Raw genomic sequence first — 14,563 nt, 5'->3', positions numbered from 1 at the left:
TAGAAACTAACCGCTAGCAACAACCTGCTGCCACCGACTCCCTAGCACAACCACCTAGCATAAACTACCTAGCATCAACCTTCTAGCATCAACTACCTAGCACCGACCACCTAGCACAACCACCTAGCATCAACCACCTAGTATCAACCACCTAGCACCAACCTCCTAGCACCAACTACCTAGCATCAACCTCCTAGCACCAACCACCTAGCATCAACTACCTAGCATCAACCACCTAGCACGACCACCTAGCACAACCACCTAGCATCAACCACCTAGTATCAACCACCTAGCATCAACCACCTAGCACCGACCACCTAGCATCAACCACCTAGCACCGACCTCCTAGCATCAACCTCCTAGCATCAACCCCTTAGCACAACCACCTAGCATCAACCACCTAGCACCGACCACCTAGCATCAACCACCTAGCATCAACCTCCAAGCATCAACCACCTAGCACCGACCTCCTAGCATCAACCTCCTAGCATCAACCACCTAGCATCAACCTCCTAGCACCAACTACCTAGCATAGCCACCTAGCATGAACCCCCTAGCACCAGCCAGCTAGCCCATTCTGTTTAACATCCATTTCAACAGGTTGAGGTCGCTATAAAGTGGCCATAGAGATGTTTTAATGTGTATGTAAACTTTGGTTGGGGTTTGGTTTGACAATCGTTGTTGACCTTTTTATGTAAAGCATAAGATGTACATGTTTCCTTTGATATTTAGAACTCAAGGGGCGAGCAGATGTCTTAGGGGCTACAGTATGGGCCCAAATCCATGGACCTATACCATCAGTCTTACAGTGAAACGGTCCACTGTGGTGACATAGCAGCCCACGGGATTTTGTTCAAACTACTTTATGTCGTTGAAAATCTGTGTGTGGGTTAAGTATGGCTTTTAAGGAACATAATCTACCTGGTCTTCTCAGTTTTTTTACATTATTGACATGTTCTATATCTTGTAATTGACGGCGAATGGTCGTAAGGCAAATGAATAGTGTTCGATAGGCTAGATGTTGTTTGTTTACGATGCCCCGAAAACTCGATTCTTTCCTTTGGTACTAATATTGATATACAAAATAACTTTTATTAGCATATTTGGTCATGCAATAATTGATGTTTACGGTCATTTGACAATGGTGTCCATCTGCAGTCACTAGATGGACTGCTCACAAGAATCTTGTGAGAGGGACAAAGACAGCACAATTCTAATGGGCGACGATCATCTTACTTTTTAAGATATAAAAAGTTAGATGACTTTTTTCTCTTATATTAAGTATAAGTCAGGGGTTGAGGCTTGAGACCCTTGAGAAAGGACATCCAGGAGAGCTATACGTGTGCTAGGTGACCCCAGAGGAAACGTAAAAACAGCTCACACATAATTAAGGTATGGATAGAGAAAGTGGTACTGTAAATTAGAATAAACAAGTCAAAATGACACCGTGTGTGGCGCTCAAAGGTTAGAGGGTAGTAGAGGTATGTTAACACTACAGTATGGGGCTGTTATGGCTAAAGCATAGTCCATACTCTGTATATAGAGCAATGATGAAGGGGAGCATGTGCTCGTGAATAGTTGTCGTTGATGGGTACAAATGGGAGGTATTAATGACGTAACCGTACAATTGACTGGAAGCACAAAATTACAGATTTCTTGAAAACTTTTTTTGAACATCACAAATCCAGTGAAAAAGTATGGACGCATTAAAGAGAGGGGGGATAGAGTTAAATGTTTGTGTTTAGACAATTTCTCTCTCGCTCTCTATCTGTCTCTCTCTGTCTCTGTCTCTCTCTCTCTGTGTCTGCGTCTCTGTGTGTGTGTGTGTGTGTGTGTGTGTGTGTGTGTGTGTGTGTGTGTGTGTGTGTGTGTGTGTGTGTGTGTGTGTGTGTGTGTGTGTGTGTGTTATCAGTTCCTCTGTAGGGCACTGCACCACACACTGCATTTATTCAAAGACCCAGTGTCACACGCCTCTGTGGAAAAGAGCCCGAGGAGAACCATACTCTGGTTCTCTCTCTCTGTCCCCCACCCTCTGGTCCCCATCAAGATTAATGTTTCGCTAGCACTGTTGGGCCCATCCCTTGTTGGTCGAGGGGGGCCCTTGCCTTGACCAGCGGCCTGACGGAGATGGTGGAGGCCGGGCCCCAAAGCTTAGAGACAAACCCCAGCCATAGGATGTTTTACGGGGTAGAATATTGTGGCTATTGGCTGAGGTGGTCGAGTTGGGATGTGACAGCAAGAACAAACCGTTATGGCTGGATGATGGCCCGTTTTTTAGTTTTTTGCTATCGTAATCTTTGTTACAGAAAGTTTGCTTATTGCAACCATTGTGGGCGCGGGAAAAGGGATTTTCGATCTTGCTTCGAAAATTACTCCATGGTCCGTCTTATCCTGGCTTGAGGAAGTAAATGTTTGATTGTATCGTAGCTGCTAGCTAACACAATTACCATTGTAGGCATAACATGTTATAGCTTCCTCTTCACTTTAGAGGCAGCAGCTGGTTAACCAGTTTTTAATAAACGACAACCGACTTGGTGGTGTGTTTTTGTCGAGAAACACACAAACGACACAACGAAGCAAAAGAAACACCCAATACATTTAGCAACAAGGCCGTACCTCCGTGTTTATTTTATTTACTCCTTAATCACCGGATCTCTTTCGAGGAGATCTCCCAAAGCATGTGATTATTTGTCAGCTCCTACACCCCCCCACCCTTCCCTCCAGTTCAGGGGCCTTATCCCCCCCCCCCCCGCCCTGTCTTCCCCGGTGGAGCGAGCGGGGAGTGCAGCGGGTCATGTGTTAGTCTCAGAGCCGGGGGGCGGCAGGGGTCTAAAAAAGACATGTGCACAGTAGAGCCCTGAGAGGTATTTAAAACCAGTCATCTTTGTTCGGGGGGGGGGGGGGGGGGGGGGGGAAGCATACAGAGAATCCTGAGAAATATCTCAAAGTCATTGATAAGATGAAGCCCCCCCCCCCTCTCCCTCTCTCCAACTCGCAGTGCCATCCTTGCATAATACGCACCATTGTCCAGCACCAGCGGTCAGCTGAAGAGCTGTGGGAGACTATGTTTAGTAACTCTTTTTGGTTGTGTGTCTGTTTGTGTGTGTGTGTGTGTGTGTGTGTGTGTGTGTGTGTGTGTGTGTGTGTGTGTGTGTGTGTGTGTGTGTGTGCGTGTGTGTTTGTGTTTATGTGTGTGTGAGGTGTGTGTGTGTGTGTGTGTTTTTGTGTGTGTGTGTTTGTGTTTCTGTTTTGTTGGATGTCTGCAATATGTATAATATGGATGTCATAAGGAAGATATGCATATTGTCATAATATTGTGTCAACGGTGTGAATAATTGATCGAACATTCAAAAAATCGAAAGGTCCTCTCGATCAATGTCTGGGTAAACATATTGTGGTCACTGATTTCTCAATGTGGCCCTAGCGAGTGAGATGGCCGTTTGTATTTAATATTATCGTACTTAAACTTGATGAACATGTGGCTATCTATCTATCTATATATTTCTTCATTCCTTGCCCTTGTATGGGCCCTCTTGGTTTTAACATTCACTTACAGAAGTGCAGAGATGTGAGATTTGACTTGGCTTGGAAATCTAAGACCATCATGTCTTTTTTATGTCCCTCTATCTGACAAATTCCTAATTCAAATAAAATGTAGAATTATTAGCATAGTGTTGTATGTTTTAGTATGCGTATCTTAGCATATCATTCAGTATGAAGCGGCAGATTTTTCTTACATGATATTTGTATTTCAGATCATTGGCAAAGTGAGTCATCAATACTAATTTGTGTTATGTCTATGATGCCCTAATGCCCCTTCAAAATGATGATCTGGCTAAATTAACTTTTACGAAAACAAAACTGCTCTTTGTTCCTCCTGTATACGTCGTATACGCTACTGCTTGTGTTTTTCCTATACAATCAGAGCTGCTTATGTGTCAGAACCATCATACATGTGGGTATACATTATGAGTTACAAACACAGGGGTGCTGTACAGCAGTTATGGTAACCAACACGTAAACTATGAATTTGGACCAATAAGTCGGTCGTTGGTTGCATTTAGATGGAAAGGTGGCCTCCACGTATGTTGGACTCTACCCACCCCCCCCATTCCGTTCCCCTTTCCCTCATCCGCATTGCACTGTGTGTGTTTATTAATCTCTATATATCTCTGTGACATGCTATCTTTATTAACTCCCCTTCTGCTTCCGCAACAGGAGTTCTTTGACCATGCGAAGAAACTGTGGGACGACGAGGGAGTAAAAGCGTGCTTCGAGAGGTCCAACGAGTACCAGCTCATTGACTGCGCACAATAGTGAGTTCACACGCTTTTATTTTGTGTGCGCCTCTACGTGCGTGCCTGCGCATATGTGTGTGTTTCCTTTATCTAGCCTATTGTGTGCTTCCAGGTGGACAATACGATTCTTGACAATGCGTCCACCGAGTTTTGTAATCGTCTGTAACTTTCGCAACTGGAAATCGGTGTGAAAGCGATAGAATTGTTAATTTCGGTTTGGCAGCTTGCGGAGCGAGTGGCACGTTCTGCTGCTGGGTTTGTCCTCTTCCCCTTTGTTTGTGGTTTGAGAGAGCGCTGCACAGTATGTGCGAATGTCATGTCAAGTATGACTACAGGAGGCATGTGTTTACAATGGGTGGGGCATGCCAAGCGCCTGTTGAATTAGCATTTTTGGAAATCGAGCACAGGCCAATGCATGAACATATGCACACATGACCGCCAATCTAATAAATACAATTGGCAGGCCAATTGTATTTATGATGATTCTCCAGAATGTTTTTTAACTTACAGGTAATGTTGTCCATCACAGGTATGGGGTTATTTATCCTGTACAAGTCGTTTCTTATAATGGTAGTGCTGGCAGTCCATTTCTGATGGTAGTTCCGAAAGCACTTTGTAATTCACAAACAATGGCATGATTCAATACATTTTTATTGGCAATGACAGTATTATTGTCTATAATTACTTATCGGGCTGAGTCTAAATTGTCTGTTGAAGTAAAACCTTAGCAGCCGTTTTACTCATAATCGTTGGAAATGTAACAATTTGTCATGGTAAACTGGAATAGGTGGGTTGTATGTTTGCCGGTATACAGTAGATCATGTTTGGTGCCTTTGTAGCTAAGATGGACCCCTTTCTGGTCACAACAGAAGAATCTATCTCATGTCCAGTGAGGGACTGAAAACCATGTTTATCAATCAATACCATCGCATCTTAGTAGAATTAGGATTAATATTACAATACTTTTACTGTTACTATTATAAAGTCTGTAGTTCTGGATTACTGTTTTAACAGTTGCAGACGTAGACATTTCATCGTGGGAGTATTCCAACGTGTAAAATGGGCTGGCGGCTGGCTTTCTGGAAACGCACCATACCATACCGTGTCTTTATTTTGATACCACCATTTGTTTTGGTTTTTGGCTCCTGGCCCGTGAGGCCCTTGGGTTCTTCACCTAACCCTGACCTGTGGCTGCTGTCACTGTCAAAGGTTGGCCCCACTCTCCCAGTGAGTGCCACGTCTTCCAGGACGCGATACATAACGCCCACAGCACACTTGTCCCAACACTCAACAGTCCATACGGTGTGGGATCGCCCCATGAGGGACTCCTGTGTCACAGTACTTTTCCCCAGATGAGAGGGGCCCTTACCCAGTGCCCGACCAGCCGCACACCGGCAGCGGCCGTCGCTGGGTTGGCGGTTTTCCGCCTGTGGCATGTGCCAAGAAAAAAGGACATTTGGATATGCAAAGTGAGCTCTCCCCCTCTACCTGTTCTGCTTCCTGCCGGGCTCACCTCTGGATTCAGATGTAAACATACGAGGGGCGAGAGAGGGGGGGGGGGGGGGGGGTGGCCTCATCCGCAGCCCCCCCGTCTCTAGCCTCGCCTCTCATCTCAAAGGTTGCCCTGCTTTATCTCTGGGTTCGGTCAAAGTTACACCGTATCTGTGTGCAGCGTGTCGTCCTGTTGTCAAGTTATGTGGTTGTTGGGGGGGGGGGGGGGGGGGGGGGGGGGCGGGATGGGGGGGCATGGGCTATATGGTAGACAAACCGTCTCCTTTACGATTTCCCTGAATACCCTCTGGACATACATTTCAACACCCTTTGGGAGGGGGGATTGTACTGTGTGTGTGTGTGTGTGTGTGTGTGTGTGTGTGTGTGTGTGTGTGTGTGTGTGTGTGTGTGTGTGTGTGTGTGTGTGTGTGTGTGTGTGTGTGTGTGTGTGTGTGTGTGTGTGTGTGTGTCAGCGTTGTGAGCGTTTTGCCGGTCCTTTCTCGATTGACACCAGGCAAAAGCCAGTGTATGCCGACCCCAGGGAAAACAGACAAGAGAGAGAGGGAGAAGGGGAAGAGTGAGAGATATAGAGATGGAGGGGGGGGGAGACGACGACAGAGAGAGAGAGCGAGAGAGAAAGAGAGATGAAGGAAGACAGCGACAGAGAGTCAGGTGATAGCAAGAGAGTCACATGAGGCTGTAAGGTAGCGCTGATACAGACTTGGGCCTGTGGTTTGGCCCTTTTTCTGCCTTGTCCCCGCCTGTGTGTGTGTGTGTGTGTGTGTGTGTGTGTGTGTGTGTGTGTGTGTGTGTGTGTGTGTGTGTGTGTGCGTTCATGTGTGTGTGTGTGTGTGTGTGTGTGAGTGTGTGTGTGTGTGTGAGCCTGCATCTGTGCGAACATGAGTGCATATGAGCAAATGTTCTTCCTTTTTAGCCTGCATTTGAGTCATAGTATTGTTTTGAGTTTGGCATGTGCCGTTAGTTTGACAAGCAGGTTTTTCACTTTAAGGATTGTGCATGCGTGTGAAGTTACACATTGAACCTCAAAACAAAGAGGAGATTTCAGGAGTAGTTCCCCTCTCAGTTTAAAAATTAGCACAGGCTGCAATTTAGCAATAGAGCTATGGGCCTCATCACACTGAAAATAAATAATATCAATAGAATTCATTAATAATTTATTTTTGATCTCAATACCTCAATAGTAACCCTTCTTTCAAACCATATGATAAGACAAAACGGTATCTAGGCTACATGTGTGTGAAAATGCTTATTGCGGTTGTCTTTATCAGTAAAAACTTTTTTTGTCTCTGTCATGCACATGTGTGTGGACTGGGATTTGTCAGACAGCATGTCCACTCTTTGACTTCCTGTCTTGGCCTTAACCTCCATGTGAACTCCTGAGAGGTGTACGAGAAGGCTATAACAACCCATTCTCCTTCATAGCCCCAATATAACATCCTCATGATGTTCCTGGGTTTTGTAATACTGGTCAAAGATTTTAACGTTTTATTTAATAACTTTTTGTCAGTTGACATCCACTCAAATGTTTTATTCTTAAATGGGCCCTTTGTGGGACCACACGACTGCAAATTAGTTACGAATAGAGACTAGCCTTAAACTGTGAAACTGAACTTTAGCTTTGGAGTTATGATTCATTCAAAACATTTTTGCATTGCATGCATTTTGAAACTATTTAATAGAGTGCAGTATTTCAATGCTGTCACCAAGGAATTGTGCATACAAACCCATCAAATAAGATGCAGTATTATACAGTAACCACTGCTGTGCAATACTGTGTTACAAGAAAATCATTGTATACGAACACAAAATCTACCAACCTACGATCCTCAAAGAAATCATTTATTGCTACTGTTTTTACGCATTTTATCATACCTCTGTGTAACATTCACACACGTCAAGAAGACAACATTTTATGTTCATTTAAAGGTTTACGCTGTAATCCAAATAATAATCCTCCTTTGTCCTTCACGGACCTCTGTTGGCCTCATTTATTTAGTATTTTTTTCCAGCAGCTCTGATGCTGACCGGCTCTATAGGACAGAGCGTGGCATGCTATGTGACGATGGGACGATGTGACGAGCACTTGTTATGCCAAAGAGCATGTCCATATTGATGCTTTGGAATCCTGTCACCCATTGATCCCCTCCCCTCCTCTTTCCCTCTCTCTCTTCCTCTCTCTGCATCACACATTTATATGTTTTTAAGAGCATAGATATGTGTCTGCTTGTCAATTGATTGATTGATTGATTGATTGATTGATTAGTTGATTTTTAGGTTGGGGGCTATTTTTGGCTGCAACCCATTGATTTGAATCCCCTGCCCTGTAACAGCAACATCTTTGTTCTCCCTCCCATAGGTAGTCTTTAAACTATGGGTTCTACTCAAATTCTTAGCCTGTCAATGTGTATTTCATAAATTACCGATATAAAAGTCGGGATGTTGATGTTATTAGCATTTAGGCATGAAAGTTGTATTAACGTCATAAATACCTTAATTGGACACTGTTATTTAGTTATTTGACCTTAACTCTCATGACACTGTATTAAATGGCAGTTGTGATGGCTGTGAGCTCCTCCTGAACTGGTCAGCAGATCCAGGGGGAGTTGTAGATTGTATGGAAGCAGACAGAGAGCCAGGCTGTGTTGAGATAACCTGGGTAGGTGTGTGAGCTTCAGAGCTTATGATGTTAATTTGGAGATAGTCCGATCAAGCATGGTGTGTGCAGATTCAGGGGACCCAAGCTTTGGGTCAAAGCTTTGGGTTTGGATTGCATTGGTGACACATTTCTAGGGTCGGCGGCCCATCAGGTTGATCAACCCTGGTTTAAGGTTGGGCCGAAGGGAGGAGGCCAGTCATCAGGGTCTTTTTGTGGCCTTGCTGGATTTGCAGAAAGTTGTAGCTCCAGCGAGGCCCTGTGGAAAGGGCTCTGGCTGGGACCTGGACCGGGCTCCTCTAGTGAGGGTTTCTGAGTTGGAGCCAGGGGTCAGAGAGACAGCTGGGACTGGGACAGCCGTGGACCCAGGATGGGGAGGTTGGGAGATGGGGAGATGGGGCTGGGGTGTAGCGCTGGTCACGGGACCCAGTCACCAGCCCGGGGGCCTCTGACACAGTCATCTTGGGGAATAATGCTTAGAGAATGACGGGCATTGTCAGCAGGCCTGTGCCCCTGAAGGGCCCAGGGAAACAGAGGGGCTACGCTTCGCAAACACTGGCCATCCTCAGTGAGGAGCCTCTTCTGTTCTCAGAAGAGCCTGGGAGCACGATATTTATACATCGGCTGTGTGTCACTGTTGCTGTTTTTTTTCTGTCGCCGTTTAGTTTGTGTGTTAACTCCAACTCATGTCCATACATACTGTAAGCCAGGGGAAGATAGCAAAGTCCTGTTTGAAGGCCGCCCCTCCACCGTACACAAACATCTTCTCTTCCAGCCCGGCTGCCGTTTGAGTCGACATCACATCAAATGTTAGAGGGTTGTCCGTTTGTTGGTTTTAATACGCGGTGATCACAAATGAACATGTGCTGTAAGTACAGGCCTAAATGGTCCAACACGGAGGAGGATAGTGAGTGTGTGCAACAGAAACGGGCCCGCTATGGTTATCCATGTGTGCGGCTTCAGAGCCTAGTTGCATATTAAGCAGTGTCAAACCTTAATAGACTTTTTTGTTTGGTCTAGATTAACAAAAACCTTTGTGTCACTTGCGGAAATCAGATGACCTGCTGCCAGCTGACTGTGGAATATTCAAAGGAGGCACTATGAAAGTGTGTGTGTGTGTGTGTGTGTGTGTGTGTGTGTGTGTGTGTGTGTGTGTGTGTGTGTGTGTGTGTGTGTGTGTGTGTGTGTGTGTGTGTGTGTGTGTGTGTGTGTGTGTGTGTGTGTTGGTGGGTTGGTCTGAGTGTTTGGTTGTGGATGTGTGTGGGTAGGTTTGCATGCATGTGTTTGTGTGTGCATCTACTTGCATGCACATTTCTTGGTGTGAGTGTGCATGTTGCTAATTTGCACAGTGTTTATCCACATCCCCAATGTTTGTGAGTTTGCATTGTTAGCTTTAGCATTAGCATGAGCGTTGGCTTTAGTATTCGTATTGGTATCAGGCAGCATATGTTTTGTTTGATGGTTATGCATAAATTCTTTATTTGTGTTATGTAAAAAATTTAATTAATATTATTTTTAAGTAATGTCCCAGTAAACACTATGTATTACTGCAACAATGATGGCATTATTTACAACAAGAAAGCTAACATTTGGCTAATATATGCATTAAAGTTCCCACAAAATCAAAATCTTGCTCTGTTATGTCCAAATTGGCTACAGTGGTACTTCTATACCACAATATAGGCCAAAGAAAATAATTAAATTGTTCAATGTAGGCATTCTTCATATATTTATGTCTAAAAATGTCCCATTGTTTACTTCTGGTATAAGGCTGTATTAGGTAGTTATGACACATGCCTGGAATGGCGTTTAACGGACAAGTATTTCCTCCAATTACATTACTCTATTGTCAGTAACTCATAGCACAGTGATTCACAGCTAGCTTTGTTTTTTCAACGATTCAAATATCAAGGCTAGAAAGCTTGCTGTCATTTGGCGAACCCTCACCTTTTTTGAGAAGTTATGTCCCGCCCTAGCATCCGGTTTTATGCAAGGCAGGCTTTCAATACAATCCACGTTTACCACTGTTGCTGGTCAAGCAGTTGGCAACTTATAACTAAGTAGCGTCCTGTAAAATAAAGTGTGACAGACTATTTTTGAAGGGCTAGATTGCACATTCAAATTGCACGTTAAGATATGTGGGCGTGTGGACAGAACAATGCCTAATACAATGATATCTACCCTTTCACCCCGAAAACGACAGGGAGCTGTGCCCCTAATCAGTACCTTTCGTTTACATTTCATCATTAAGGGACAACACAATCTGTATAATCGCCAGAGCTGGTTAAGGAGTGTAAATGCAAGACTCATTGTGCGTGTGATATGCTTGTAATCCTTATTATACATCCAAAAGTAAAACATTGGAATCAAGTGGAAGCGAGCTGAAACATAAAGAGCAGCTGAGTGCTCAATAGCAGTACGGTACTTTTAGAGGCTTGTGTTTTCTATGGGGAATATCCTTTTTGGGTTAGACTGCAGCACCCGAGATGGCCACCATACAAGTTAGAAGCACGCCCCACTCACTGGTTCTCGGGACTTGTTTTCGACACCCCCCTCCGCCCCTCCTCCTCCTCCTCCTCCTCCTCCTCCTCCTCCTCCCTATGTGACTAAAGACCACCCCTATGCCTCTCTTCCTCCCGCCCTCTTTATAGCTCTCCATAGTGTATATCTTTTCATGGTCCCAATCTGTGCTCTCTTGCTCTTGAGTTCAGAAAGACAGCACAGAGCATGTTGCAGAACGCATTTAGATTCTGCTATTAGGCCTTTTTTTTTTTCAGATTTTTTTTTACCAGAAAAGCCATTGGGTGTCTTTAATTGGAACAATATGCCCTAATATTCAAGGATGGCACACGCAAACAGAATTTAACTTGTCTTAACAGCCCATCACCGAATATTGCAGCATGTAAAGAAATCTTCTAAACATTCAAACATGAATTTCTTGACTGTGGATTGAGAACATTTCCAATGCAGAAGAAGGAAGGAACAACTCTCAACTGACAATAAAGAAAGCTTGAAGCCTCGGCCTCCATCTTGGTTGTTGTGTTCTTCTCAAGTTATGGACTCTTGACGAGGCATTTGTGAATGACTGGGAGCCGCGCGGCCTAGCATGCTACATGTCACAAGGTTGGCTTCAGTGCTGCAGTGTTTTTATGATGTTTCAGGGGGCCAGAGTAAAGCTATGACGACCTGAACCCAGTGGCCTCAAAGTCAAAATAAAAATAAACAAACTCGAAATAATAAAGGACAGGTCTACAAGGGCAGACGTTTTAACTTAATAAAGAAATTTGTGACTTTTTATAAAGAAAAAATAATATCAAACTTTCATTGCCCTTATTGTGATGTGTTTTTAACCAAACAATCTAACAGTTGTTGGGTTGTAGCTGGCTAGCTAGCTTTTAGCTTGTCTCGCTTCGCCACATTGACGCAAAAAAGAAAAAGAGGATTTGAAAGGAGGCTGTATTTGAGGTTTTTCTAAAAGTGGGAGAATTGTAGCTTTGAGTAGGCTAAATTTAGGCTTCAAGATGTGTGTCAATTTTAAGTCAGAGACACAGACTGGAGGATAAGTTCAGTGAATGGCAGTGATCTGCGCGCCTGTGACCATGTACAGAGCACACACACACACACACAGAGACACACATGTTTCTCTATTTCTCTCTCACACATCTCTATCCATCTCGTCCTGCCCTCTCTCCCAAACCGACACTCTCTTTCCCCTTTAAACACAAAGTCTCTCTCTCTCTCTCTCTCTCTCTCTCTCCTCTCTCTCTCTCTCTCTCTGATAGTTTTATATATATGCACACACAGACAGGATGGTGTCTGGACGAGCAGAGAGTAGAGGGGGACAGCAGTAACGCTGCAGGTTCCCTGCTCAGAGACTGTGGCACGGTGGCTCTCTAGATCATTCTCCCCTCCACCCTCCCTCCCCCCTCTACCTTCCTCTCCCTACCCTCTCATTCTCTCCCTCTCTCTGTCTCTGTCTGCCCTCTCCCTCTATTGCGCCTTCTTTCTCCCACCAAGCCCCCCCCCCCCCCCCCCCCCTACCAAACCAACCCCTCCTCCTGCCTTGCAACCCCCCACCCCACCACCACCACCACCACCACCACCCGCCTTAGAGCTTATGTAAACTAGCTGTGGAGCCAGGGCAAGCTGAGGCTATTTTTAGAAGCAGAAGCACTGCAGAGCAGAAACTGGCGCTGGGTCACGTGTGCGCAGCAGAATCAAAGGGAGTATCCCGGCAATGCGCTGTAAACAAAGGAAGGTCAGTAGCAGAAGGTGAGACACAAAACGCCTCTTTGTTGGTTTTGCGTCTATATTCGTGTGCGCGCGCACATGTGTGTGTGTGTGTGTGTGCGTGTGTGCGTGCAGCAGGCTGTGCCCATCCACACAGACACACCTCTCCCTGGTCTTAACGGTGGCTGACATGAAAGTGCGTAGACGAGGTGAACCCGTGTTGGGTGTTATGCATCCTGACTCGATGCTATTCTCTTGCCACTCTCCGCCCCTATCTCCTCCCTGAACCAGCCAGCACACACACACACACGCGCGCACGCACGCACGCACACACACGCACACGCACACACACTCTGCTGTGTGCCTCCAGTGCCATCCTTAGCTAGCGAAAGTGTGAGGAAACTGAATACATGAAAGGAGGAGCAGAACCACGCGAGAGGAGACATTTTGCTCTGTGATCGCGAGAAGGGGCAGCCCGGCTCCAAACTTCCTTCCCTGCCGCTGCCAGGTTCAGGCCTATCGGAAAATAATACCCACGCAGACACAGACAAATCCCTTAATTTTTTTTATAATAAATTCATAACCATTATGTGCTAGCATTAATGTTAGTATCAGGTGGAAGTGAAAGTCCTGCTTGGCGGTTGAGACTAGCTCTCCCTTTGGCTGTGGCTAATTGTAAAGGCTAGCTAGCGGCTAGTGGCTGTGTCCAGTCACACCCAGGGCAAAGGTTACACCGCTCCACCTCCACTGGTCAAACAAGACTCAACTTTCACCTCCTTTGGAATGTGGTTGGGGGGGGTGGGGGTCGTTTGAGGCTAATTTTAGAAACTTTTATATTTTGCCCTCATTGTGGTTTGTTTACCGAGACAGTTTGCGCTGTTGGGTGTTTCATCATGGCCGTTTTACTGGCGGTGACTAGCAGGCTAAATAAAGTAAACATTTGACTTTAAGTTAGGTGCGTTTCGGTTTTAACCCAAGCTGTTTTCAGGCCGTCTCTCTTTCTTACGAGGGTCCCTCCATCTCTGGCTCATGGTACAGTCTAATATAATTAGCTAAATAGCTGTGAGACTTGTGAGATATGAGAATCTGCATTGAGTAAATAAACCTCTAATTTGGTAATTCTGTGTGTGTGTGTGTCAACAGACACACACACACAGGGAAACTCATTGCATATTCTTATTATGTTGCACTTAAAGTGGATTGTTTGTCTCCATACCATGAGCAATGCATTTTCTTTTTTATTTCTTAGGTGAATAAATTCAGTTCTCAAACAATTCTCTATGGAGGGGTAGAATACTGCAGAAATGCTCCCTGTTCGTCTGCCTTAGTGTATGATGAACTACCACATTTATGAAAGAGTGAACAACAGAAAGGCTTCTGTTGTGAAATCAATGTAAATGTAATGTCTGTGCGGATCTAGTTGACTAATCTAATTAATAAAAATCAATGGTGTTTTCACAGGTTCATCAACATCCATATAGCGAAAATATTTGAGAATGATTGCAATTTTTTTGTTGTGAGATATTAAGGCAATTGCGAATATAGCAAAGCTGTGTCAGCATGAGTGAGATGGGGCGTGTGACCCGGTTGAAAAATGATAGATTCAACCAGCACCTCGGTGAATAGGTAGCATTGAGAAAGTCCCTTAGCCTGTTCCTCAATCCATAGTGACCTGTATTTCTATTACTGTAAAATGCCTTGGTTGACAATGTGTCCTTAAACAGTCAGATGAAGATGTCAAGGCTTTGACGCCGATACTTTAAAAGGCCTCTTATTTTACTACCAGGTATGAGTGTGATGAGCCATTAGCAGCCTTATAAACATCAGCCCTGCCCTGTCCCTCTGTAACTGAACCCAACCCTGGGAGTGG

At 44.9% G+C, this 14,563-nt stretch overlaps 1 protein-coding gene across 1 annotated transcript in view; it reads left to right on the top strand.

Annotated features, from left to right (window-relative positions):
- Positions 1–14,563, top strand: part of LOC132462886 (guanine nucleotide-binding protein G(olf) subunit alpha-like) — a 46,289-nt gene that overhangs the window by 10,510 nt on the left and 21,216 nt on the right. Inside the window, 1 exon segment of the mRNA XM_060058669.1 lies at positions 4,219–4,316. Coding sequence (XP_059914652.1) covers positions 4,219–4,316 — 98 coding nt within the window.

This window comes from Gadus macrocephalus, chromosome 8, assembly GCF_031168955.1.
Source record: "Gadus macrocephalus chromosome 8, ASM3116895v1".
NCBI classification, from domain to species: Eukaryota; Metazoa; Chordata; class Actinopteri; order Gadiformes; family Gadidae; genus Gadus; species Gadus macrocephalus.
The sequence above is the reverse complement of the archived record's forward strand: the minus strand, read 5'-3'. Positions and strand labels throughout refer to the sequence as shown.